At 28.2% G+C, this 25336-nt stretch overlaps 2 protein-coding genes across 2 annotated transcripts in view; one reads left to right on the top strand and one right to left on the bottom strand.

Moving 5' to 3' along the window:
- Positions 1-1087: 1087 nt before the first annotated feature.
- Positions 1088-2857, top strand: LOC108463767 (UPF0481 protein At3g47200-like). Its single transcript, XM_017763670.2, has one exon. It carries the CDS (start codon positions 1500-1502, stop codon positions 2772-2774), a length of 1275 nt encoding a protein of 424 aa, XP_017619159.1. The 5' UTR covers positions 1088-1499; the 3' UTR covers positions 2775-2857.
- Positions 2858-2948: 91 nt separating this feature from the next.
- Positions 2949-25336, bottom strand: part of LOC108463768 (glyceraldehyde-3-phosphate dehydrogenase GAPCP2, chloroplastic) — a 34106-nt gene continuing 11718 nt past the window's right edge. Inside the window, exons 2-11 of the mRNA XM_053024575.1 lie at positions 7183-7283; positions 6787-6899; positions 5147-5246; positions 4875-5021; positions 4529-4589; positions 4348-4445; positions 4115-4257; positions 3877-3960; positions 3391-3480; positions 2949-3268 (exon numbers count right to left, since the gene is read on the bottom strand). Coding sequence (XP_052880535.1) covers positions 3211-3268; positions 3391-3480; positions 3877-3960; positions 4115-4257; positions 4348-4445; positions 4529-4589; positions 4875-5021; positions 5147-5246; positions 6787-6899; positions 7183-7283 — 995 coding nt within the window. The 3' untranslated portion in view covers positions 2949-3210. The remainder of the gene's footprint in view (positions 3269-3390; positions 3481-3876; positions 3961-4114; positions 4258-4347; positions 4446-4528; positions 4590-4874; positions 5022-5146; positions 5247-6786; positions 6900-7182; positions 7284-25336) is intronic.

Genomic DNA, 25336 nt, shown 5'->3' with positions numbered 1-25336 from the left:
AATATACAAAACCAATAATCAAACCGAATAAAATCAGTTATTTCAGTTTATTTAATTTGAATTCCTTGATTTAATCTGTTTAATTGATATAATGCACTCCTCTACTCTAACTAGTTGAATTCTTATAACACATTATTTTAATAGTTTATGGTTTGTCTTTGTAATTCAGTTCACAACTTTTAATTTTTGAATGGAAATTATTTATGTAAAAATAATAATTAGAGTGACTTAATTATTAATAAATTTATAATTTGGTCACCTAGATTCAAAAAGTTAGACTCTTTGCTAAGACAACAAATGTGGGGAAAAATAAATTTACAATTTGTCATTAATTATTAGTAATTTTATAATTTTATCATTCAATTTCAAAAGTTACCAGTTGATCAATAAATTAGTAATAAATTTATACTTTCATAGCATGACCTTTACACCATTAGTCTTTAGGCTACTTCTCCATTAATGTTGCACTTGAAAAATGCTTTTGAAAATGTGGTAAAAAGTAGTGTAAAAAATATGGTTTGTTAATTTTTGTGTTCTCCATTACTTTCAAAAATTGTGGTTGAAGATTAAAATGTCTTTTTTAATATGATAGTAGAAAGATACAAATTAATTAAGTTATATGATATCTGAATAATTTAATATAATGGTACGTGAAGTATAAATTTTAAATGCCTTTCAAGCAATTAATAAAAATTATTTGTAAAATTAATAATACATAAAATATTTTAAAACCTAAATATAATAATAAATGATATTTAAATAATTTAATATAATGTATACATGAAATATAAATTAATCTAATTTTTATATACCTATTAAATATTTAATATAAATAAGGTATACAAAAAGTTAAAATGACCTGAATTTTAGCTTTAAATTTTTGGTGAAAAAGAATATTTGAAATCCCAAATGTAATGAAAAATAAAGTTTTCCCATTATTGTTGCCGTTGACAAGTACTTAAATAATTTTTCTTTTAAAAATAGTGTATAAGAAAATAATTTTTCTTTTAAAAATAGTGTAAAAAATGTGATTTATTAATTTAAAGCGTTCGTCATTCATGTAAAAAAATTGTAGTGAGAAGTTTAAAATGTTCATTCTAAACAAAAATAAGTGAACTGAAATACACTTTTAATTTTAAATCCAGTTTTTTTCTTCCTTGTTTATGGAACCAAAAATGCTGTGAAGCCTGGTCCAAACAATATCAACAATAATCGGAGCTGAAAGAGAGTAATCTTTAATGGAAAACCGAAAAGTAAATAAAAAATCAGAAACGACAGCTAAAATTTTGTCCTTCTGCACAAATTGCCAGTTGTCTTTTTTATTACTTTTTGGAAGTGGACTTTTGCGGTCGCCGTAGCTATTTTTTTTCTTTCTAAATGATCAACATTATTTCCAGAAAAAATCGATAAAGACTTGGACTTACAATTCCGATATCAACCTCAATCCTCAGTGCAGCTTCCCAGTAATTTTCTAATCAAGAGCCACCGGCGAGCCGGCGATGGCGATGGATCTGCAAAGCCCTAATAATGATATTGTACAGCAACGCACTATGGCTTCAATGGAGGAGAAATTGCTGAAGTCCAGGCAGCGAAGGTCTCATCCCGAACCTCACACCATCTGTCCTTTTCCCGATTCCCTTATCAAAGTCCATGACGAGATCCGATGGCCACAGTTAACATCCTTCGGCCCTTGTCTCTATCGCACGCACCCTTTTCTTCCCTTTGAAAAACATAAGTGGGATCTTCTTCGCGGGTTTCTTTCTCGGACAAAAAGAGATTTGCAGTTCTACTATGAGAGATTGATGAATTCAATAGATCAAATAAAAAGATGCTACTCTGAGGAGGTTGATAAGCCTGATGATGATCATCATCTTGTTAAAATAATGTTGCTCGATGGTTCTTTCATGGTGGAGCTCTTCCTTCTTTATGAAGAGGGTAAGGATTTCACGCCGCCACCCCCATCGTCCGTCCAAACTTTGATTGCGGATCTGCTGAAACTGGAGAATCAGTTACCCTTTTTCGTTCTTGAGATCTTGTTCGAATTGTCCACGGTTGGCCCCCCGATCCGCTCTTTGTCTTATCTTGCCTTAAGATTTCTGAGTCAAGCTTTCTGCAAATCTCCAGAAATGGTGAAAGCCCAGGTTCGAAAGCCCAAGCATTTACTAGACTTATTCCGCCGGAGTCTCCTTCCAGCAACTAACTTAGATGAAGATTCACATCTAAGCAAGCACGATCGTCCGATGCACCCGATTCAAAGCGTAAAACATCTACGGACTGCAGGAATATCAGTAAGACAAAGGACAGCGAAAAGCCTCCTGGAGATAGATTTCAAAAAATTTCAAATACCGCCTTTAGCTCTTAAAATCCCGCCCCTCGCCATTGATGATTTCACCAACGCTATCCTGGTGAACTGTGTTGCTGTGGAGCAATGCTTCACGGATGAATCCAAACATTTCACTGCTTATGTATGCTTCATGAGTTGCCTGATGAAGCAACCCGAAGATGTCGGATACCTTCGTTCTGCTGACATTATCAATGGCTTTTCGCGAGATGAGGAGAATTTCATAAACATGCTGAATGGAATTGGTACAAAAGTTAGTTCCACTTTGCGAGAATGCTATCTGTGTAAGCAATTCCGAGAAATTCACTGCTATTACAATAGTTATTGGGCATCCATTAGCCGCTCTTTCTTCCAATACAATCATATCATGCTGTACTGTTCTTTGCTACAAATTGTCGTCAGTATTGTTGGCTGGCGTGTCTCTGGAAATTAAGCTGCTTTCCTTGCTTTTCCTTTAGTGGTTTCCAGTGTATTTCTTCCAGAGATTTATTCATCCATTTCAAATGCATAAAACAATATACCTTTAACGAGTACCAAGCAAAATTTAAACCTAAATGTAGGACCTTCAAGTATCACCCACAACCATAGATATCACCATACCAAATAATTGAACAATGAAACCGAATCATGCATTAATTTTTAAATATAAGAAACCGGATAACAATTTCTTTTTTTATTTTTACAAAGATAACGCTCGTACTTTCAGCACCAAACACTGTCGTAAGGTTTCATTCCATTATTTTAGAATAGCATGCGGTATGGGATGCCCAACTCATTACATGGACAAGCAATCCAAACAAGAAAACCATTGCGCACACTAAAATTGCAGCAGCGTCGCTCAGTTTCAATAGCATACCTTGCTAAATAATTTACTTGGGTGTTGATCCTACCAGTTCCATGTGCTGTATTAGGTTGACTACTCGATTGCTGTAATATAATTTTAAGAAAAATAATTCAGACAAGATGAATTCTCAAATATGCATTTCAGTGGTGATCGTCGGCATTGACGAAAAGGTAGCTGTCCGGGTGTGAGAGAGATGAAAACATACCTGTAACCCCACTCATTATCGTACCATGAAACAAGCTTCATGAATGAATTGCCCAACCCTATCCCGGCTTTGGCGTCGAATATGCTTGACCTGAAATAAAACAATCCCATTAGAACCTTAATTGCCAACAATTAAGAAATAGGAAAAGACAAAAAAAAGGGGCAAATTTTCAATATATAAATAACTGACAGCAAAATCATATTAAACAGACATCAAAGTCCTTAAAAATACTGCAATATTATATAAACCAACTGAATAGTATCCTACCATTGCTCCTTAATCATGGGGGGAAAGGGGGAAAAAGAAAAATTAAATGATCTGTTCCAGAAAGATGAAAATTCCCTATAAGCAACAAACACACTAGGACCCTTCACAACTAAATTATAGGGTAGAGATAATATATCATGTGAATTACATAACACATCACAGCAGAGCAAAAGGCACATGCGGGATGGATTGTACATGAGAGAGAGAAAGATACAATACCTTGGATCACCAACAAAATCACTAGAGACAACATCCTCATCTGTGTATCCAAGAATGCCTTTAAGTGGCCCCTCTGAAGCACGCCTTCAAATAAAATTAAGGTAGAATCTAAGTGAATGCGGAAAACACTAGTGAATGCTGAAAACACTTAAGAAGAAGAAGAAGAAATAAACGAGAATGAATGGAGACAAAAGAAGGAACAAGGAAGATACTTAAAGCAAAAATTTCGAAAACTCACTTTATGGCTGCTTTGACAGTTTCATATGAGGCACTCTTTTGAAGTCGGCAGGTTAAATCCACAACAGAAACGTTGGGTGTAGGGACACGGAATGCCATTCCTGTAAGCTTCCCATTGAGTTCTGGAAGAACTTTTCCAACAGCCTACAAGAAAAACACAAATCATTATTTAATTTTAGTTACAATTATTCTCAAAAACAGTGCTGAAGTTATCTGGCGATTTCCCTCTTATACCTTTGCAGCACCAGTTGAACTGGGGATGATATTTTGCCCAGCTCCTCGACCGCCACGCCAATCTTTCATTGAAGGGCCATCAACAGTCTTTTGCGTTGCTGTATATTAAAAATTACCGCATTATCAAAACAACACAATATCATCTGATGTGAGAAAAATTAGGGAAAAACTGACTTGATACCTGTAGTTGCATGGACTGTTGTCATTAAACCCTCAATAACACCGAATTCCTCGTGAACCACCTGCAACATTTTATCACAAAAACTAAGGGAAATTGCCAAATTAAAAGAAAACCAGATGTTTCATGGGGAAAATGTTCAGATGATAAATACTGTCAAATACGGCCAGATGGACCTGCCAACCGGCATGAACCCAAAACATACAAAAGCAAAACTTCACACCGTCAAACAATTCACCATGTTTAAGTCTTACTAAGTGTTAAAAAAACAACGGAAATCAGATTTTGTTTAAATTCCTACTTTACAAATAAGATTAACAAAACCTAAAATCTGAGGATGCAATTATACCTTGGCAAGTGGAGCAAGACAATTGGTAGTGCAACTAGCATTAGAAACTACGTTCATGCTTGGCTTGTAGGACTTCTCGTTTACTCCTACCACAAACATAGGGGCATCTGTAGAAGGGGCAGAAATTACAACTTTCTTGGCACCACCCTGAAAAACAGATTAGTAAAAGTTCAATTTGGGGCGTTTCTAAAAAATGCATGCACTCACAGGTGGCTTTTGCTATGTGCTTGCTTTTATGTGATAATACAACAAAGCAGGAACATTACAACAACCTTCATATGAGCAGAGGCCTTAGAAACTGTAGTGAAAATACCAGATGACTCAACAACAAACTCAGCCCCAAATTTGCCCCAAGGGATCTCTGCAGGGTCCCTGGTCGATATCATTAAAATGTTATCCGGAGTTGAGATAATTTGATAGGAAATGGTTTAATCAAATGAAGTAACAGGATTTTATGTTGTTATAGTTTATGACATAAGAATAACACATCTTAGAGAGCTATGGCACACAAACAAGCAATATGGGTGTTCAGGGGAGGACGGTCTCGCTCTAGGAGATATCTTCTTGGAATGTAGTTTGTGCAGTGTTAGAATCGATCCGATTAAGCAACAAGTAAAAAAAAAATAACAGAATAAATTGAGAAATTGAACACATAAATTTAACATGAAAAAACCCCTCCAAAGAGGATAAAAAATCACGGGCAAAGATAATTTTACTATAATGGTAAAATAACGAAGAGTACAAAAGATGGAAATAAAAACTGAACCAGACAACCCGAAAACAACAAACCCTCAAAACGTAAATACAAAATTCTCGAGTTTTAATCTCTAATGGGTGTATTTTTTAAGGTTGTAAAATAACCTATTTATAGGCTAAATTAGTAGGTGAAGTAAACTATGCTAATAAATGTTAAATTTATTATGCTAATAAATACTAAATCTTCTAGAAAGAAAATATATTTTGTTTAACTTAACTTGCAAGCAATCTCTTAGAATTTAGGTCAGACAACTCTAACACAGAGCCAACGAACTTCTCATTGGAGAAGGTATTGTGCCTGGAGTGTTTATGCTCAGTTTTATCTTGAAGTTTGTCCCTGACTCTAATGAGAGTCCAATGGGTTCACAGAGTTTGGGGAGCGCCTCTCCACTAACCAAGTAAAGTGCTTAAATATAAGTATTTACTTAGATTAATTAATTCAAATTCATATATAAAATGGTTTTATTTTTATCTTTTTTTGAAATATTTTGAGAACATAAATTAAATTTTATGGCTTAATGCTCATTTTAGCCCTTAAACTATATATGTTTTCTTACTTTGATACCTAATTTTTTTTTGGCTCATGAAATCTAAAAATTGAAAAAAGTTTAAAATTTTAAAATTAAAAAATAAAAAATATAAATTTTAGAAAGTTTTAATAACTTTAAAAATTAAAAAAATTATATATTTTAAATATATATAAAATTTTGAAAATATTTAAAATTAAAAGGAAACACCGATAAACGTCCAATCAACACTAGATAACATCGGTCAACAGTTGGTCAAAATTAAAAGTGTTTTTAAAATATTTAATTTTTAATATTTTTATTGTTGAATTTAAATTTAAAAATTTGAATTTGAATTTAAAATTTTTAATTTTAATAAACCCATTGTCACATTGCATATTCAAGTTAATTGGATGTGTCATGTGCCATATTCTGATGTCACATCTCCCCATAGTATCTTTTCATGTCAGCAGCGTGTCCATGTTGGACACTACTATGATACTAGTATGAGGAGGTTCGTGTGGGAAAGCACGTTCAATTTTCAAGGAAATCAATAAAAGACTAGAACCATACCTTTTGTATACAACATGTATTTGCTTCCCATTAATCGTTCAATTTTCAAAGAAATCAATAAAGGACTAGAACCATACCTTTTGTTTACAACATGTATTTGCTTGCCATTAATCTCCAAGGTGGACTCATCCACAGCTCTGATCTTTCCCTTAAAGCCTCCATGAGTTGAATCGTATTTAAACATATAAGTCTGGATAAAGAACAAAAGATGATGGTGAATAATAACAACTGTTTAGTGGTGTGAGAAATTATAACAAGTGCCATGAACCTAAACACAACAACCCCAAGCTACATAATACACTTAACAAGTTAACATCAACGAGCATCTACAATTTATTGATTCTGAGTACACGTAAAGGAAGTTTGATTGTAACTTCAGGAGGCCAACAAGAAAAGAGAATTTTCTATGTCAGAATACACAAGCCTAAAATTTTTCTATATTGACCAAACCAAGTACAAATGGGCATGCTTACCATGTACTTAGCATCAATAAAAGGATCATTGACTGCTACCACTTCAATATCATCCCTTGAGTTCGCTACTCTTAAAACCAACCTTCCAATACGACCAAAACCTGCAAAGATTCATTCTCAAAAATGAGTCGTTACAAGATACATCATGCTATCTAGAGCAACAGGGACTTCCAAATCAGGATTAATCTACTTGGTTTTGGACTTTAAGACTTGAAATAAATATTTTAAATAGAATTTTAATTCTCTCCCGCCATTACCACAAGCTTAGCAGAACATTCAGTAAGATCTCCAAATGCTTTTAGCTACACCTACATCAAAATACACTTCCTAAACACATGAACTACAGCAACTGAACCATAGATCAACAGCTAACAGAACCTTACTGATCTTAAAATTGATCGGAACAAAAGTGTAAGCATTAACTGAGTTCCAATTGTGCATATTGATTCTGATACTTTTCAACCATATATATTTTAACTGTATATGTGAAGTTATAAGCTGAAGTTCTGGATACGTTATTGTTTGTCAAGCAGGGGCGTAGCCAGGGGGGTGGGGGGTGGCATGGGCCCCGGCCACCCCTAAAATAGAAAATTGTATTTTAGGTCCTTGAAATTTTTTAAAAATTTTAAATTAGTAAAAATAAAATTACACTTTGGCCTTTCCTAAAATTATAAAAATTTAATTTAATCTTTTACAAATTATAAAAATATAACCTATAAAAAATTAAAATTTCATTCAGCCCGTTTAAAAAAATTTTGGCTTCAGCCCTGTTGTCAAGAAGGAGGCGCCTATGGTACCTGCCCAAACCCCATCCACGCTAACACACAAACTAAGCCTAGGATGCTAGTTCACTGCTATTTTGCAAGCATACTGAAAGCAACTCAAATAAAGCAAAGTACAAGCTTGATGAAAATAAGATTTTTTTAAATCATTTTTAAAAAATTTTTTTCCCAAATTTTTTTTTAAACTTTAATTTTAAATTTAAATTTTTTAAAGAAAATTTTCCCCATTTTATTTGGTTTTTTCTTAATTTTTTAAAAATTTAAAAAACCCTTTTAAAAAAAAATGCCCTTTTCAAAAATCCCAAAAACCCCTTGAAAAAAATAAAAATGGGCCCAAAATTTTAAAATTTTTAAAAAAAGAAAAATTTTTTTAAAAAATTTAATTTCTTTAATTTTATTTTCAATTTTTAAAAATTTAATTTTTAAAATTTTTTAAAAAAATTTTAAATTTTATTTAAATTTTAGAAAAATCCCTTTAAAAATTAAAAAATTTAAAAAAAAATTAAATTTAAAACCCAAATAAATTTAACTTTAAAAATTTTAAACAAACCCTTTGGAAAAATTTAATTAAAAAAATTTTTAAATTCACGGAAAATTTTTAAGTAAAATTTTTTTTGGGAAAAGACCAAGGGAAGAAATTTTTCTGGAATTTTTCCAAAGGGCCCCAAATTTCTTTCGAAAAATTTTAAAAACCTTAAAAAAATTTCTTTAAAAACCCCAAAACCTTAAATTTTTTGAGAAAATTTTAAAGAAAAAAGAAATTTCCAAAAATTAAACAGGATCGGGAAAAAAGAAAAAAGAAAACAATTCAAGAAAAAAGGAGGTGCCCAAAAACCAAATTTCAATTAAAATTTTTTTTACCCCAAAAAAAAAAATTATGTTAAAAAACCCCAGGAAAAAGCTTTTTTCCCTAAAGTTTAAAATTTTTAATAAAAATTTTTATTAAAAAATTTTAAACCCTTTGGGGGAAATTTAAAAAAAGTACCAAAGGAGTTTTTAGAAAAAAAAAGGGAAAAAAAAAAATTTTTAAAAATTTAAGATTTAAAATTTTTAAATTTTATTTTTTAAAAATGGAAAAAAAAAAATAAAATTGCAAAAAAAAGGGGGTTTTTAGAAAAGCGTTTGGGCAAATTGACCAAAAACCCTTTTTTAAAAATTATCTTTTTTAAAAAAATTTTTCCCAATAAAAAAATTTTTTTTCCCAAATTTTTTAAAAAATTAAATTTTTTTTGAAAAATTTTAAGAAAGGAAATTTTTAAAAAAAATTTTTAAAAATGATTTTTAATTAAATAAAAAAAATAAAGATAAATTAACTAAAATTTTTTAAAGATTTGATTTAAATTTACTAAAATTTTAATTTTTTAGAAAAATAAAAAATTTAAAATTTTAAAAATTGGGAAAATTTGAAATAAAATTTGGTTTTTCCTTTGGGAAACCCAAAGACTTTGGAAATTTTTTTAAAACCCCAAATTTTACCAACCTTTTTTTTTTAAACCCTAAATTTATATTTTCAAATTTCTTTAAAAAATAGGATTTTTCTTTAAAAAGAAAAAAAAAAAAAATAAAATTTTTAAAAAAAATTTAAAAAAAAAAAAATAATTTTGAAAAATTTAAAATTTGAAAAGTTTTAAGGGTTTTAAGATTTTTAAAAATTTTTAAATATTTAAAAATTTTTTTTTGTTTATTTAAAAATTTATTAAATAAGAGAAAAAAATAAAATTTTTTCCAAAAAAATAAAAAATTGGAAATTTTGCTTAAAATTTATTTTGTACAAAAGGAATTTGAATTTTTAAAAAAATTTAAAAATTTTTTAAAAATTTTTTTGAAATTTTAAAAGAAAAACTTTTTAATTTTTCTTTAAAAAATTTTGGAGAATTTTTGGGGTTTTTTTTTAAAAAAAACCCGCAAAAATTTTTTAAAAAATTTTTTAAAATTTTTTTTTTAAAAAATTTAGCCAAATTTTTAAAATTTTTTTAAAAAATTTTATTTAAAATTTTAAATTAATTTTTTAAATTTTATTTCAAAAAAAAAAAATTTTGAAAATTTAAAACAAAAAAAAGGGCAAAAAATTAAAACAAAAAATTTTTAAAATTTTAAATTTTTTAAAAATTTTAAAAAATTTTTAAAAAAATTTTTTAATTTAAATTTTTTTTTTTTTTAAATAGAAAGCCTTTAAATTTAAAAAACCTAAAACCAGGGTTTTTTTACCTTAAATTGGGGTTTTTTAAAAACCCCTTTAAATTTTAAAACCCCATAAATTCCCTTTTTGCCATTAAAAAAAAAAAAAATTTTAAATTTACCCTTTTTTTTTTCCCATTTTGCATTTTTTCCCTTCAAAAAATTTAAATTAAAAATTTTAAATCCAAAAACCCCCTAAACCCTTTCGGGCTTTTTTCTTTCTTTTTTAATTTTTTGGGAAAATTTCAAAAAATTTTTAAAAATTTTTTAATTTTGATTCCAAAAAAAAGGGGGGAAAAGGGAAAAAAACCATTTTCTTTTTTTTTAAAAATTTTATGAAAAAATTTTTGTTAAAAAATTTTAATTGAAAATTTTTAATTTATTTAATTTAAATTATTAAATTTTTTTGTTTTTTAAATTTTTATAAAATTTTAAATTTTTTTTTTGTTTTATTTTTTAAAGGGTTTTTTAAAAGGGCAAAACTTTCTAAAAACAAAAGGAAACCCGGGTTATTTTAAAATTAAGGTAAAAAATTTTAAACAATTTTTTTAAAATTTTAAAAAAATTTAAAATTTAATTTTTATCCAAAAAAATTTAAATTTTTTTTAATTGCAAAGGCTTTAAAAATTTATTTTAAAAAATTTAAAAACATTTTGCCCAAATTAAAATTTTTTAAAATTTTTTGTTTTTTGGGAAAAAATTTTTATTAAGTTCTTTAATTGCAAATTCCTTTCCAATTATTCTAAAAATTTCCCTTTTAAAAAAAAAATTTTAAACCCAATTCCACTTTTTAAAAAAGAAACATGGATATTTTTTTTTTTATTTTAAAGTTAAAATTTTTAAAATAAATTTTTCCCAAAAAACCCTTCCCAAATTTTAAACTTCAAATTTCCCCTTAAATTTTTTAAAAACTTCCAATTTTTTCATTTTTCTTTTTGGGAATTACTTTCTTTAAAAAAATTTTTAAAAAAATTTTTACCCAAATTTCCCAAAATTTTGATTCAACAAAAAAGCAGAAAAAAAAATTTTTCTTTAGAAATGTTTTTGTTTTTTCCCTTAAACCTTAATTTTATTTATTTTGTTTTTGAACCCAAAATTTTTTAAAAATTTAAAATTAAATGTTAATTTTTATTTTTTTTTTTATTTAATGGGAAAAAGTTGATTTAATTTTTTCCCCCAAATTTAAAAAAATTTTTTGTTTTTAATTTAAAGATTTTAAATAAAAACCTCCCATTTTCGTTTCAATTTAATTTTAATTTAATTTTTAAATTTTTTGAATTAAATTTTTTAAAATAAAAACCCAATCCTTTTTTCCCCCTTTTAATTTTATATTTTTAAAATTAAAATTGTTTTTACCTTTTTTTCAAACATTCCCTTTTTTAAAAATTATTTTTTTAAAACCAAGGAAAAAAATTTTTTCCCAAATTAATTTTTTCAAATAAAAAATTTTTTAATTCCAAAACCCCCAAAATTTAAGATAAATTTTAAAATTTCAAAAGATTTATTTTTTCTTTTTTTAAAAAATTTTTTAAATTTTGAATAAAATTTTTAAAATTTTGTTAGTAATAAAATTTTTGACTACCCAAATTTCCCTTTTAATTTTTTTTTCCCAAAAAAAAATATTCAATTAAAAGAAATAATATTAAAACCCAATTTTTAAAAAATTTTCCCCAAATCTTTTAAATCCCAAAATTTTTTAAAAATTTTGGGGTTTTTTTTTTAAATTTAAATTTTTTCCCTTTAAACCTTAAATTTTTTAAAAGCCCAATTATTTTTTCTTTCCCCTTTTTTTTTAAAATTTATTAAAATTTCCTACCTAAACCCCCCAAAATTTTTGCAAACCCTTTTTACCAAATTTTCCTTACCCAAAATTCCTTTTTTTTTTTAAAAAATTTAACAAAAAAAATTTTCCCAAACCCTTTCCAACCCAAAAATTTTTAAATTGCCCCCAATTAATTTTTTCCCCATTTCCAAAATTCCCACCCTTTTCTTTAAATTTGTTTTAATAATTTTTTTTTTTTTAAAATTTGTTTTTGGTTGGTCCCCTTCTTTCAAACTAAAAATTTTTCTTACCCCAACTTAAAATTTTTGGAGAAAAAAAATTTAATATCCCCTTTTTTAATCCCGGGAATTTTTAAAAACCCAAAAAAATTTTTTAAATTTTTTTTATTTTTTTAATTTGTTTTTTTTTTTTGCTTTAAAGAGAAATTTTTAATTTAAAAAATTTTTAATTAAAATACCCTTTAAAAAAGGTTTTTTTATTTTTTAACCTTTTTTTTAAATTAAAATTCCCCTTTTTTGAATTTAAAACCCTTTTAATGTTTAACCCAAAATTTTTAAAAATAATTTTAAAAATAAAATAAAATTAATTTTAAAATTTTTTTTTTCCCCAAAAAATTACTTTTTAAAACCTTTTTTAAAAGTTTTTTTTAAAATTTAATAAATTTAAATTTAATTTCCCAATAAAAAAAAATTTTAATTTAACAAACCCCAAAAAAACTTTAGGGTTTTATTTTTAGAAATTTAAATTAAAAAATTTAAAATTTTTTTTTTTTCATTTTTGGGTTTATTAAATTCTTAAATTTAGGATTTACTTAATAATTTTTTGTTAATTTAATTAAACAAATTAAAAAATTTAAACATTTTTAAAATTTATTTTTTAAATCAAAATTTTTAAAACCCCTTTATTAAAAAATTTTTTAAAATTATTTTTAGTTTTTTTTTTAATTAACCCTTTAAATTTTAAAAATTTAAGAAAAATAAAAAGGATTTTTAATTTTTTAAAAAAATTTAAATTTCCCAAAAAAAAATTTTTAAACCTTTAAAAATTTAAATTTTTTTTAAAAAAATTTTTAAAAAATTTTCTTTTTAAAAAAAATTTATTTAAAACTCCTCTTGTAAAAGGGAAATTTAAATTTTTCTTTAAACAAAAAAAGGGAAAAATTTTAAAAATTTTTTTTTAAAAATTTTTTTTTCCCTTTAAAAAAGGGTTGAAAAAAATTTTTTTAAAAAAAAAAAAAACCCCTTTTTTAAAATTTTCATTTTTTAATACTTTTTAAAATTTTTTTAAAACCCAAAATTTAAAAAAATTAAATTTTAAATTAAATCATTTAAAAAAAAAATTTTTAAAAAAGAATTTTTTAAAAAAATTTAAATTAAATAATTTTTTAACCCCAAAATTTTTTGGGAAAAAATTTTTAAATTAAACAAATTTTTTGGGGAAAAAATTGCCCAAAAAATTTAAATTTTTTCCTATTTGCCGGGTTTTTTTTCCCTTTAAAAAATTAAGTTTTTTTCTTTTAAAAATTTTTAAAAATTTTTAATTTTCCTTTAAAAATTTTGAATTTAAAATTTTCCAAAAAAAAAATAATTTTATTTTTCATTTTTTTTTTTATAAAAAAAACCTGGCCCAAAATTTCCCCAAATTACCCCCTTTCTTTATTTTCCAAATTTAAATTTTTTGCACCCCTTTTTTTCCCCGGAAATTTTTTAAAATTTAAATTTTCGGGCCCCCTACAATTTTTTTTTTGGGGCTTTCCCAAAAAACCTTTAAAGGGCCCCGGATTAACCGTAAACCCAAAAAACTTGGATTTAATCAGAAACCGGGACGAAACCCCTGAAAGCCCAAAATAAATAGGGTTTTTCTTTAAAAAACGGCAGGTTCCCAACCCCATCTTCCTTTTCCTTTTTTTCAAAACCCCTTTGGGTTTAAAAAACCCCCTTTTTCCCTTATGGCAAATTTTTTTAAAAAAATTTTCCTTTTTCCCGTTTTCTTTCCAAAAAAACCAAAAATTTAAAATTTTAAACCCCAAACCAAAAAAGACCCAAATTTTGGGGTTGTTTTTAAAATTTGTTTTTTTTTTTTTTTTTTTTTAAAATTTAAAAATTTTACCCGGGAAAATTTAAACTTTTTGGATTAAAAAAAATTTACCTTTTGGAAATTTGAAATTTTTGGGGGTTTTCTTTTTTTTTTTCGTAATTTTCCCCAAAAACCCGTTTTAAAAATTTTAAAAATTTTTAAATTTTGGGAAAATCCCCAAAGAAAATTGGGCCCACCTAAAAAATGGTTTTCAATTTAAAAATTTAGGGGGTTTTTAAACAGCCAAATTTTAATTTTTAAAAATTTAAAAAAATTTAAAAATTTAAAATTTTGCTTATTTTAAAATTTTAAATTTGGTCCCGTTAAAATAAAACTTTCCCCTAACCCAAAAAGTTAAAAAAAAATTTTTCCCTTTCTTTTTTAAAATTTTAAAAATATAAATTTTAAAATTAAAAGGGGAAAACAAAAAAAGGGAAATTTTAAATATTTTAAATACCCTTTCCCCAAAATCTTTAAACCCCAAAATTTCCTTTCTGTTTTTAAAAAGTGTTTTTTTTTTAATTTTTGGAAAAAAATTTAAAATTTTAAAAAAAAAAACCCAAAAAAGAAATTAAATAAATTAATTAATTAAAACCTAAAAAAAAATTTAAAAAAAAAAAATCCTTTAAAAAAAAAAAAATTTTTTTTTTTTTAAAAACCCTAAAATTTAAAAAAAATTTAAAAAATTAATTTTTAAATAAAAAAAATAAAATAAAAAAAAAAAAATTTTAAACCCTTTAAAAAATTTAAATTTTTAAAAGTTTCAAAATTTAAAATTTTGTTTTTTTAAAATTGGTTGAAGAAATTTTTTAATTTAAAAAAAAAAAATTTTCCAAAATTTTGGGCCCTTAAAATTAAATTTTTTTTAAAAATTTAAAAATAACTTTAATGGGAAAAATTTTTAAATTTGCCCCCCCCTTTCCCAAATTTTTTGTGAAATTTAAAAAATTTCAAAAAAAATTAATTGAAATTAAAAAAAAAAAAAAAATTTTTTTTTTTAAAAAAACCAAAATTTTAACCCCTCCAAAACAATTTATAAAAAAAAATATAAAAAAGGGGTTTTTAAAAAAAGAAAAATAAATAAAACCCCGAAAAAAAAATCTTGTCTTGCCCCTTGCACATGGTGTTAGAAGTTGATTAAATTGGGTTAATATTTATGTGCATAATGAACACTTCATGAAAGTTACTGGAACTTGAACACTGGTGCGAAAAAAAAATGCTCTACATTATTTCTTCTTGAAACAAAAAAAGAAAAATGGTTAAGAGTAAAATACTTCGCTAATTGCTCGAGGTTATGAGTAATATCTTAAGAATTGTGATCAATTGAGTAATTGGGGTGGAGTGTTTGAATTGTCATCTTATTTCGAGTTAAAAGATCAAGTGACATGTTAAGCCATTACTTTACTTTGTAGACTTTGGCAGTGAGTAGAGCTAATAGTTGTTTAGAGGTGTTGAGTTGAGTAAATAGGGTGGAATGTTTGAATTGTCAATTCAGTTCCCGTAAAAAGAGTTGATGACACTTTAAATAAATTATTTGATTTGAAGGAGAAAAAGAAAAAAAAAAAGGAAATTTGGAGAAAAGAGAAAGAGGTTGGTGTCTTAATAGGTTTTGTAAATATGGATTTCTATGACAATTAATTAAAGATTGGCTAAATGATTGTGTGTGCTTGATTGAAAATTTTCACACTTATTGCTTGTATTGCAAGTCGAAAGGGCTGTTTTATATACAGCCCTTGGCTTAATTTGAGTAAGATTGTGGAATGCTGTTCTTTTTTTAAAAAATTTGATTTATTTAATGGTGAAATATGGTATATGTTTAAGGATAAGCATCCACTAAGTAGGGAGAAATTGATATTATGTCAAATTAATATATTTATGTACTTTATTTTTATAAAATTTTGGACACAATGATATTATTTTTGGCGTTTATTGTCTGATTTCTAAGAATGTTCATAATTCGGTCAAAATCAAATTAACCGATCGAACCGATCTAATTTCATTAATTGGTCGGTGACTGAATTTAGTTCGATCGGAAGCCGATTAATAATTTTTAAAATTTTAGTTATTGATTAATTCAATCCAAAACTAAATAATTAACCAAATTAACTGAAATAAATAATATATATTGTTTATATAATATATATTAGCTAGCCGACCACCCCCAGCCCAAGCCCCCACTATAAACCCATTCCAAATATGCATTTATAAACACAATCCAAGTCAACTTAATAATTATTTAATTATAAAATTAACTTATATTACATAAATAATTTAATATAAAAACCCTTAAAGACCTAAAAATTAAAAACAAAAAGTGGAAATACAAATATACACTCCATAAGTTGAATCACCCAAAATCGAAAACCTTTTAGTGGCCCGACATCGACATTGACACACTCACCAGTGTTCAGAGTCCACCAGGTCACCATCATCATTTGTCCGCCATCATCTTTCACGTCCTAAGCCCCTAACCCAATGCACCTTCAACTTCAAGCTTTAGCTCTCTTCCGCCTAATGGTCGACAACCCGACACTCACCGCCACTCAACATCTATCAAGTCACCATCATGTTCGTCCTCCACCATCGTATTTTTTTTTTTATATTTTGTGGATTAGTTGCTAGAACATTATGAAGTAATTTTGTTTTTTTTTGTTTTTATTTTATTTTATCGAAACTTAATTTTGAAATAATTAACAAAACAGTCACTTAAATTTTATTTCAGTCACTCAACTTTTAAAAAATAATAAAATAATTATTAACATTATAAAAAAATGACAAAACAATTACTAATTAATAGTTTTTATTAGTGTTTTAAAAGGACCGCTAATGTAGTAAGTTAACTAGTTGACGTGGCCAGTGATGGTGAAAATTCACCCAATTTATGAAGAAATTAGAAAAAGCTAAGATAAAAAGAAGCAAACCAAGTTTAAAGATCCTCATACCTAGACCGTAGCTACCCTCTCTTCCTCCTACGACATTAAAGCTAAAACAATGATGCAATGCACCAAGAAGGTGATAAGTTCGCACCATCCATAACCCTCATCTAATTCAGATTATGTTCATGGCAGAGTTGATTAATAGCTAAGAAAAAACGTACTCAAACCTCATTTGCAATTATTCTAAAGATTAAACTACAATTAATCCCCTACTTCCATTTTACATCAATTAGCAAGCAGGCTAAGAAACAAATCATACCAAGAACAACATCAAAAAGTAAATAATTTTCAGTTAATGTAATTTAAATAAGAAATCAAGTATTATCTCAATGCAACTCCTACGCACTTACATAACCATTCAGGAACACACACACATCTCCTTAATTCCTTAAAATGCATTCAACTTTTCCCTTAATAACATTTCTTCAAAGTTTTCAACTTTTCCCTTAACCAGTCAAAATTAGGAACACCCAAATCCTAAAACTAAAATACCCAAAGAACCAAAACATGAATTTCCACCATTTTTCAAATGGAAAATCCAAAAAAGAACATATGAATTAAAAAGCTAATATATCTCCCTTGCAAAAGTGCAAAGCTGACGGATCTCACCTTCCATCAGCTGCACTTGCTTGTCCCCTGTCCTTTCCTACTTAAACTCCAATAAACGACATATTATATTATCCAAAACAGCAGGGTCCATTGTAACAGATCCCATAATTTGAGAAAAAAAATAAACAAATCTCTCCAAAAAAGTAATAAAAAAATCATTGTTTTTCTGTTCTGGGTTTTTCAACTTCGTTTCATTTTCTGGTGTTATTTGAAAAAGAAGAGGTGGAGAAGAATGTGGCCTGGCTTGCGTGTGGGGATTAATAAAATTAATACTAAAGAAGAAAAATTAAAAGAAAAGTGGTGGTGAATGCAACTCCGGAACGGCGGAGAAGCCTAATTTCTGTTTGTAAGTATTAAACTTCGTCCAAGTCGATGATATAAGGCTTGGTAAATAGCCATTGATGGTTATAAATTTTCAAAAGAACCGGCCAGCTGGAGCCGTCATCTACCATGTCCTCTTACCGTTACGTCTGCAGAAAACGGTAAAGATGATTGTTTTATTTTATTTTTTTTAAAGTTAACTAATTAAAATAAAATTTAAGTGATTATTTTGTTAATTATTTTAAAATTAAATAATTGTTAGTGTAATTTAAAAAAAAAAAAACCTGCTATCTTTACTTTACTATTTTACTTTACTGTTTCTATTTCTGTGAAACTTCAATTCATTTTTTAATCCTAAAATCCATATATGAAACTTTTCCCTTTCCATTTCCAATTCCCTTTCTTATTGTCTATTTCTGTGAAACTTGCATAGTGTAAGTACTTCTCAACCTTTAATTTGAGTTTTCCCTCTCTTCCTTTAGTTGAGCTAAAGAATTTGAGTTGGTATATTTTTCTGTGCAGATCATGCATTTTCCGTTTGCAATTTTTGAAAACAACAATGTAAATTTTATATATTTTATACATATTTTAATTAAAAGATAAAAACATATAAATTTTAGTTAAGTTAATTAACCGATTGAATTAATCAAAATATTTTAATTCGGTTCGGTTATTTGTTTAAACACTCCCACTCATAATTTCTATGTAGAAATGAAGTCCAAAATGTCGAAAACAAGTGAATATGAAGAAGTCAAATGGAAGATTGAAGCATGAGAAGAGTAATTTGATGTATTAGGCTTTTTAAAATTTAAGATTATTTGTCGATTGGGTCTATCTTAACTCTATTGGCATCAATATTGTTGCCAATGTAGGAGGTCATGGGTTCAAGTGTGCTGAAGTGCATTATCCTCCTATTTAAGAGCTGATGAGGAGGCTATATCAAAAAGAGTAGGTATGATAAAAAATTTATAATGAGATTAATGTTAAAAAAAATTAAGATTATTTTATTTTAATTTTTATTTAAATATTATTTGTAAAGATATTTTATTAAGAGTTGAATTAGAATTAAATTTTATCTTTTTTTTATTTAGATAAATATTTAATTTTATCTTTGAAGAGTTTGTTTAAGAATAAAAGATTAGGTAACTAATTAGGTCTTAGCTCAATTAGTATCAACATTGTTGTCAATACAAGAGACGTATGTTTCAGTACGCTGAAGTGCATTATCCTCTTATTTATGAGTTTGGGGAGGAGTTATGGATAGCAAACTAGGTATTAATTAGCTGAAAACAAAAATTATAAAATTTTTCTTTTGATTACTGTTGAACAACATAGTTATTTTTTCCTCTTTCTTTGTATTTCCAATTGGGTTTGATTAACCATTCTTTCAATCAAAATTTTTTATTAAGCTTTATTTAGTTTTGATTTCTTTTTTTAATTAATTATTATAAGAACGTAGACTACTGTTAGAATTGAGTGACCCGAATCCTTATTTAAGTAAAATACAATGGTAAAATAAAGTAAAAGTAAAATCCATATAGAACTACGCTTCTTTCAGTTTATTTTAGAATAAGGTTTTTTAAATCTTATTAAACTCCATCTATTTGATATTGATTAGAATAAGGTGTTTCAATTTTACTACACTCTTATTAGAATATGGTTTTACAAGCCTATAAATAGACATAGTCTACTCCTCTTGTAATCACTCGAATTGACATAGTGAATTTTCTTCTCTTTTGCCCGTGGTTTTTTTCCCAAAAGGGTTTCCACGTAAAATCTGTGTGTTCTTTATTTTTTCTCTCTTTTTTTACGATATATTGTCATTACCGACATTCTATTTTTTACAAATTGGTATCCGAGCTTTTGGGTTGTTCATTTCAATCACGGTAATGACGTCTTTGAAGTATGAAATTTCGCTGTTGGATTTCAACACCAGATTCGCGTTGTGGCTGATAAAGATGCTAACAGTTCTTGCACAGATGGGCTTAGAAGATGCCCTACTAGGGATAGATAAGATGCCTTCGACATTGACGGAGGAAGAGAAGAAGCTTAAGGATTGAAAGGTGTTAACACAGTTATATTTGTATTTGTCTAACGAAAATTTACAAGATATGATGAAGGAGAAGACCGCCGCTATATTATGGAAGAGCTTAGAACAAATATGTATGTCGAAAACTCTAACCAACAAGTTGCATCTGAAGCAGCACATTTTGCTCATCGTTTGCACGAACACTTAACAGTGTTTAAAGAAATTCTCTCAAACTTGGAGACCATGGAGGTTCAGTATGATAAGGAAGATCTAGGGTTGATTCTACTTTGTTTGTTGCCCCCGTCTTATTCAACCCTTAGAGACACGATTTTATATAGTCGCGAGTCTCTCACAGTTGATGAGGTTTATGATTCATTTACCTCGTATGATAAGATGAAGCATCTTGTGGTTAAACTCGACTATTAGGGAGAGGGTTTCATTGTTCATAGAAGACAAGATCGAAATGCTGATGATGATCGTGGAAGGACACAGGAACGGAATTCTCACAATAAATCTAAAGGTAGATCAAAGTCTTCAAATAGAGGTAAAACTTGTAACTTCTGTAAGAATAAAGGGCACATTAAATCTGAGTGCTATAAGTTACAAAACAAGATCAAAAAGGAGGCTGCGAATCAAAAAGGGAAAACAACCAGAAAAATCTGGTGAATCTGATGTTGTAGAAGACTACAGTAATGGTGAACTTCTAGTCACTTCTGTCAATAATTCTAAAATGAGCAAGGAATGGATCCTTGATTCGGGCTGCACCTTCCACATGAGTCCCAATCGAGATTGGTTTACAACTTATGAAATAGTGTTTGAAGTTGTTACTTTAATGGGAAATAATTCTTCATATATAGTTACAGATGTTGGAACAATTAAAGTTAAGATGTTTGACGGAGTTGTCAGAACACTTAGTGACATGCGACATGTTCTAGAATTGAAGAGAAATTTAATTTCATTATGTATTCTTGATTAAAAAATGGTACAAATACACAACTGAAGTGGGGTTTTGAAGATTTCTAAAGGTTCCCTCGTTGTGATGAAAGGGCAGAGAAATACTACCAAGTTATATGTTTTGCAGGGTTCTACTGTTACCGGTGATGTAGCTGTCACTTCTTCTTCCTTGTCAGATGATGATATTACTAAACTTTGGCATATGCGCCTAGGGCATATGAGTGAAAATGTCATGACAAAATTGAGCAAAAGAGGACTTTTTGATGGGCAATGAATTTGCAAACTGAAGTTCTATGAGCACTGCATTTTTGGAAAGCAAAAGAGAGTTCAATTCACCAGAGGAATCCATAACATGAAGGGAACATTGGAGTATATTCATTCTGATCTGTGGGGGTCATCCAGAGTGCCTTCAAAAGGTAGAGCTAATTATATGCTAACTTTTATTGATGATTTTTCTAGAAAAGTTTGGGCGTTATTCCTGAAGCAAAAAAGCGATGTGTTTTCCGTATTTAAGTCTTGGAAAACTATGATTGAAAAACAGACGGGAAAACAAATAAAACACCTCCACACAGACAATGGCTTAAAGTTCTGTTTTGATGAGTTTAATGAACTATACAAGTCAAAAGGGATCGTGAGACACTTGACAGTTCGTCATACTCCACAAAAAATGGCGTCGTAGAACGAATGAACAGAATGATCAGGGAGAAATTTCAATATATGTTATCAAATGTTATCTTACCAAATTCGTTTTAGGTCGAAGCAGCCTCTACTGCATGTTTTTTGATCAATCGATCTCTATCTATTGCCATTGAGAAAAAGACTCCACAAAAGGTATGGTCTGGTAATCCTGCTGATTATTCTGATTTAAAGATCTTTGGGTGTCCTGCGTATGCTCATGTTGGTAATGGAAAATTGAAACCGAGATCTATTAAGGAATCTTAAAAATAGAAAAGTTACGATTAGCAGAGATGTTGTTTTTGATTAAACTACTATGCTACCTAACTTATCTCTTAAAGACTCTTCCAATAAAGAACATCAAAAGCAGGTGGAGCATCAGATTAATCTAAAATCTACAATAGAGCCGACTCTTCAAGCCAGCAAAAAAATTTCAGAATAGAGTTGCTTCTTCACCACAATACTCTGTTACCAAAAACAAAAATAAAAGAGAAATTAACCTTCAAAGAAATATTCCGAGGCTGATCTAGTTGCTTATACTTTAAATGTGGCTGAAGATATAGATGCAAACCAAGAGCCTTCAAATTATTCTGAGGCGGTTAGCTGCAAAGACTCAAAAAAGTAGATGTTTGCTATGCAAGAGGAGATGGGATCACTCCACAAAAATAGAACATGGGATATTGTGGAACTTCCTAAAGGTAAAAAGGTTGTTCATTGTAAATGGGTGTTTAAAAAGAAAGAAGAGACTCCAGGAGTTAAAAAACTCAGATATAAAGCAAATATTGTTGTAAAGGGTTACAGTCAAATTACAAGAGTGGAATTCACAGATGTGTTCTCCTCAATTGTGAAGCATAATCCGATTTGAGCTTTGCTTGGTATTATGGCCATGCATGATTTGGAGCTTGAACAGTTAGATATAAAAATTGTATTTTTGTATGGAGAACTTGAAGAGGATATTTACATGCAACAACCAGAGGGTTTTACAGTCTCAAAAAAAGAGGACTATGTTTGCTTGCTGAAAAAGTCCCTTTACGGCTTGAAACAGTCTCCAATACAGTGGTACAAGAGGTTTAATTCCTTTATGACTCCTCATGATTTCAAAAGAAGTAGCTTTGACAGTTGTTTTTACTTTATGAAAAAAATGATGGTTCTTTTATGTATCTACTCTTTTATGTTGATGACATGTTGATAGTAGCGAAAGATAAATGAGAGATAAGAAAGGTCAAAGCCCAACTAAGTGAATAATTTGAGATGAAAGATTTCGGACCAGCAACAAGATACTTGTTATGGAGTTTCTCAGAGATAGAAAAGCAAGTAAATTGTACCTAATTCAGAAGGGGTACATCGAGAAAGTTCTTTGTAGGTTCAATATGTAGAGTGTTAAACCTGTTAGTACTCATTTAGCAGCCCATTTCAGACTTTCATTAGCTTTTTCTCTACAATCAGATGATGAGATTGAGTACATATTACATGTTCTATATTTTAGTGTAGTGGGAACTCTCATGTATGCTATGGTTTGTTCACATCCAGATTTATCATATGTAGTCAGTGCAGTTAGCAGATACATAGTGAATCCCGATAAAGAATACTGAAAAGTAGTTTAGTGGATTTTAAGATACTTACGAGGTACTACTGATGTTTGCTTACAGTTTGGAAGAACTAGAGATGGAGTCATTGGGTATGTTGATGCTGATTTTGCTGGAGACCTTGATAGAAGAAGATCTCTCATAGGATATGTCTTTATAATTGGAGGTTGTGCAATCAGTTGGAAAGCCACTTTGCAAACTACAATTGCTTTGTCTACTACTGAAGTTCAGTACATGGCAATTACTAAGGCTTGTAAAGAAGTCATTCGGTTGAAGGGACTCTTTAGTGAACTTAATGAAGATCTTCAAATCAGTACAATATTTTGTGATAGTCAGAGTGTCATCTTCCTTACAAAAGATCAAATGTTTCATGAGAGAACAAAACACATTGATGTTCAGTATCATTTTGTTTGTGATATTATTGCTCGTGGTAATATTGTTGTGAGCAAAAGTAGTACTCATGAAAATCCTACAGATATGATGACTAAGTCATTTCTTGTAACCAAGTTTGAGCATTGCTTAGACTTGGTTGGTGTTCATTAATGTTGAAGTTAAACCCTTAAGGGGTTTTATGGATTCATTGAGTGTTTGCGATGAAGAACTTGTTCATTGAAAATTCCCTTCAAGGTAGAAATCGTTAGAATTGAGTAACCCGAATCCTTATTTAAATAAATTAAATGGTAAAATAAAATAAAAGTAAAATCCATATAAAACTGTGTTTCTTTTATTTTATTTTAGAATAAGGTTTTTTAAACCTTATTAAACTTCATCTATTTGATATTAATTAGAATAAGATGTTCCAATCTTACTACACTCTTATTAGAATATGGTTTTACAAGCCTATAAATAGACATAGTCTACTCCTCTTGTAATCATTTGAATTTGACATAGTAATTTTTCTTCTCCTATGCCCGTGGTTTTTTTCCCGAAAGGGTTTCCACGTAAAATCTATGTGTTCTTTATTTTTTCTTTCTCTTTTCTTTACAATATATTGTCATTACCGATATTTTATTTTTTTACAACTACATTTTAACTAAAGTTTAACAAAAATTTAGTGTTTGAGTTGTGAGATTCGAAATGCACTTTTTAACTCTTTTTGTTTTGGTATTCATTTTTTTTCCTATTTCAGGGATAAATAATATCGTCTTATAGTATTGTTTTTGGTATCATATCGAGGAAGGCCTTTATACAATGTTGAGAATAATACATAGTTGATAAAAATAATGTGATATGTAATTGTTGAATTATTTTTATCAAAGAACAAATTGATGTGGTTCAATTAGGAGTACAGTTGGATGATGCCATGAGATCTAATGATCTAATTTAAATGATCCGTGTAGTTGAGATCAGCAACTATGATCAGATTCTTTTAGTTTGCAAGGGCAACAAGGCTACTGAGCAATAAATGAGAAGATATCCATAGTCCATGATCAATTTCAAAATTGAAACCAACGTCACACTTGAAGCTAAAACTTCCATTAATTCGATTCATTCTATTTAATTTCGTAATCACAATTTTTCGGGTTTTATTTATTTAATTTTATTATACTTTATTTTACATAAGATTGTAATATCGTGAACACGAAATAGCTCACGAAATGTTTTAATTGTGAGAAATTTGAACTCAATCATATCAATCCCTCTGAAACTGATCTTATACCCTATATTATGAATTTTATATATTGTTTAGGTGTAAAATTTATTTGGTACGGATTGATAGTAATACATTGAGCGTATGTATTATAAATGCAATCTGTACAAATTGGAAATTAGGGTTTGTGACTTTGGCTGCCAATGTCGATATTTTTCAGCCAATAGTAATACAACAAAAAGAAGTAAGAAGTTAATACTGACCGGATGAAAGTGAGAACTAAACATGGTTTTCGTTAATCAAATACGTTTTTACAGATTAACAATAATTAGGGAAAAAAAACATGCAAAAGAAGAGAGAGGAGGTTAGTCAAGATTCCAAAATTCTATTTTGAATGTAGTAATTCTTTGAGGTTTTTCCCTTATGAATGCATGAATAAAAAGAAGGGGAGGCTCCGATGATCGTGGCGTCACCCCACCCAATAAAAAGAAGGGGAGGCTCTGATGATCGTGGCGTCACCCCACTGTTGGGTAGCTAAATAAAATTTGATTTTAATTTTACTTGTAAGATTTTTGTCATGCATTTTGGTTGAGTAATTATAATCATTGGCGTATTGATTTTATGTTATTTTTTC

The sequence above is a fragment of the Gossypium arboreum genome, chromosome 13 (assembly GCF_025698485.1).
Source record: "Gossypium arboreum isolate Shixiya-1 chromosome 13, ASM2569848v2, whole genome shotgun sequence".
In the NCBI taxonomy this organism is placed as follows: domain Eukaryota; kingdom Viridiplantae; phylum Streptophyta; class Magnoliopsida; order Malvales; family Malvaceae; genus Gossypium; species Gossypium arboreum.
The sequence above is the reverse complement of the archived record's forward strand: the minus strand, read 5'-3'. Positions and strand labels throughout refer to the sequence as shown.

Coding starts and splice junctions, on each gene's coding strand:
- LOC108463767 (XM_017763670.2), top strand. CDS start 1,500: ATGGCGATGGATCTGCAAAGCCCTAATAATGATATTGTACAGCAACGC.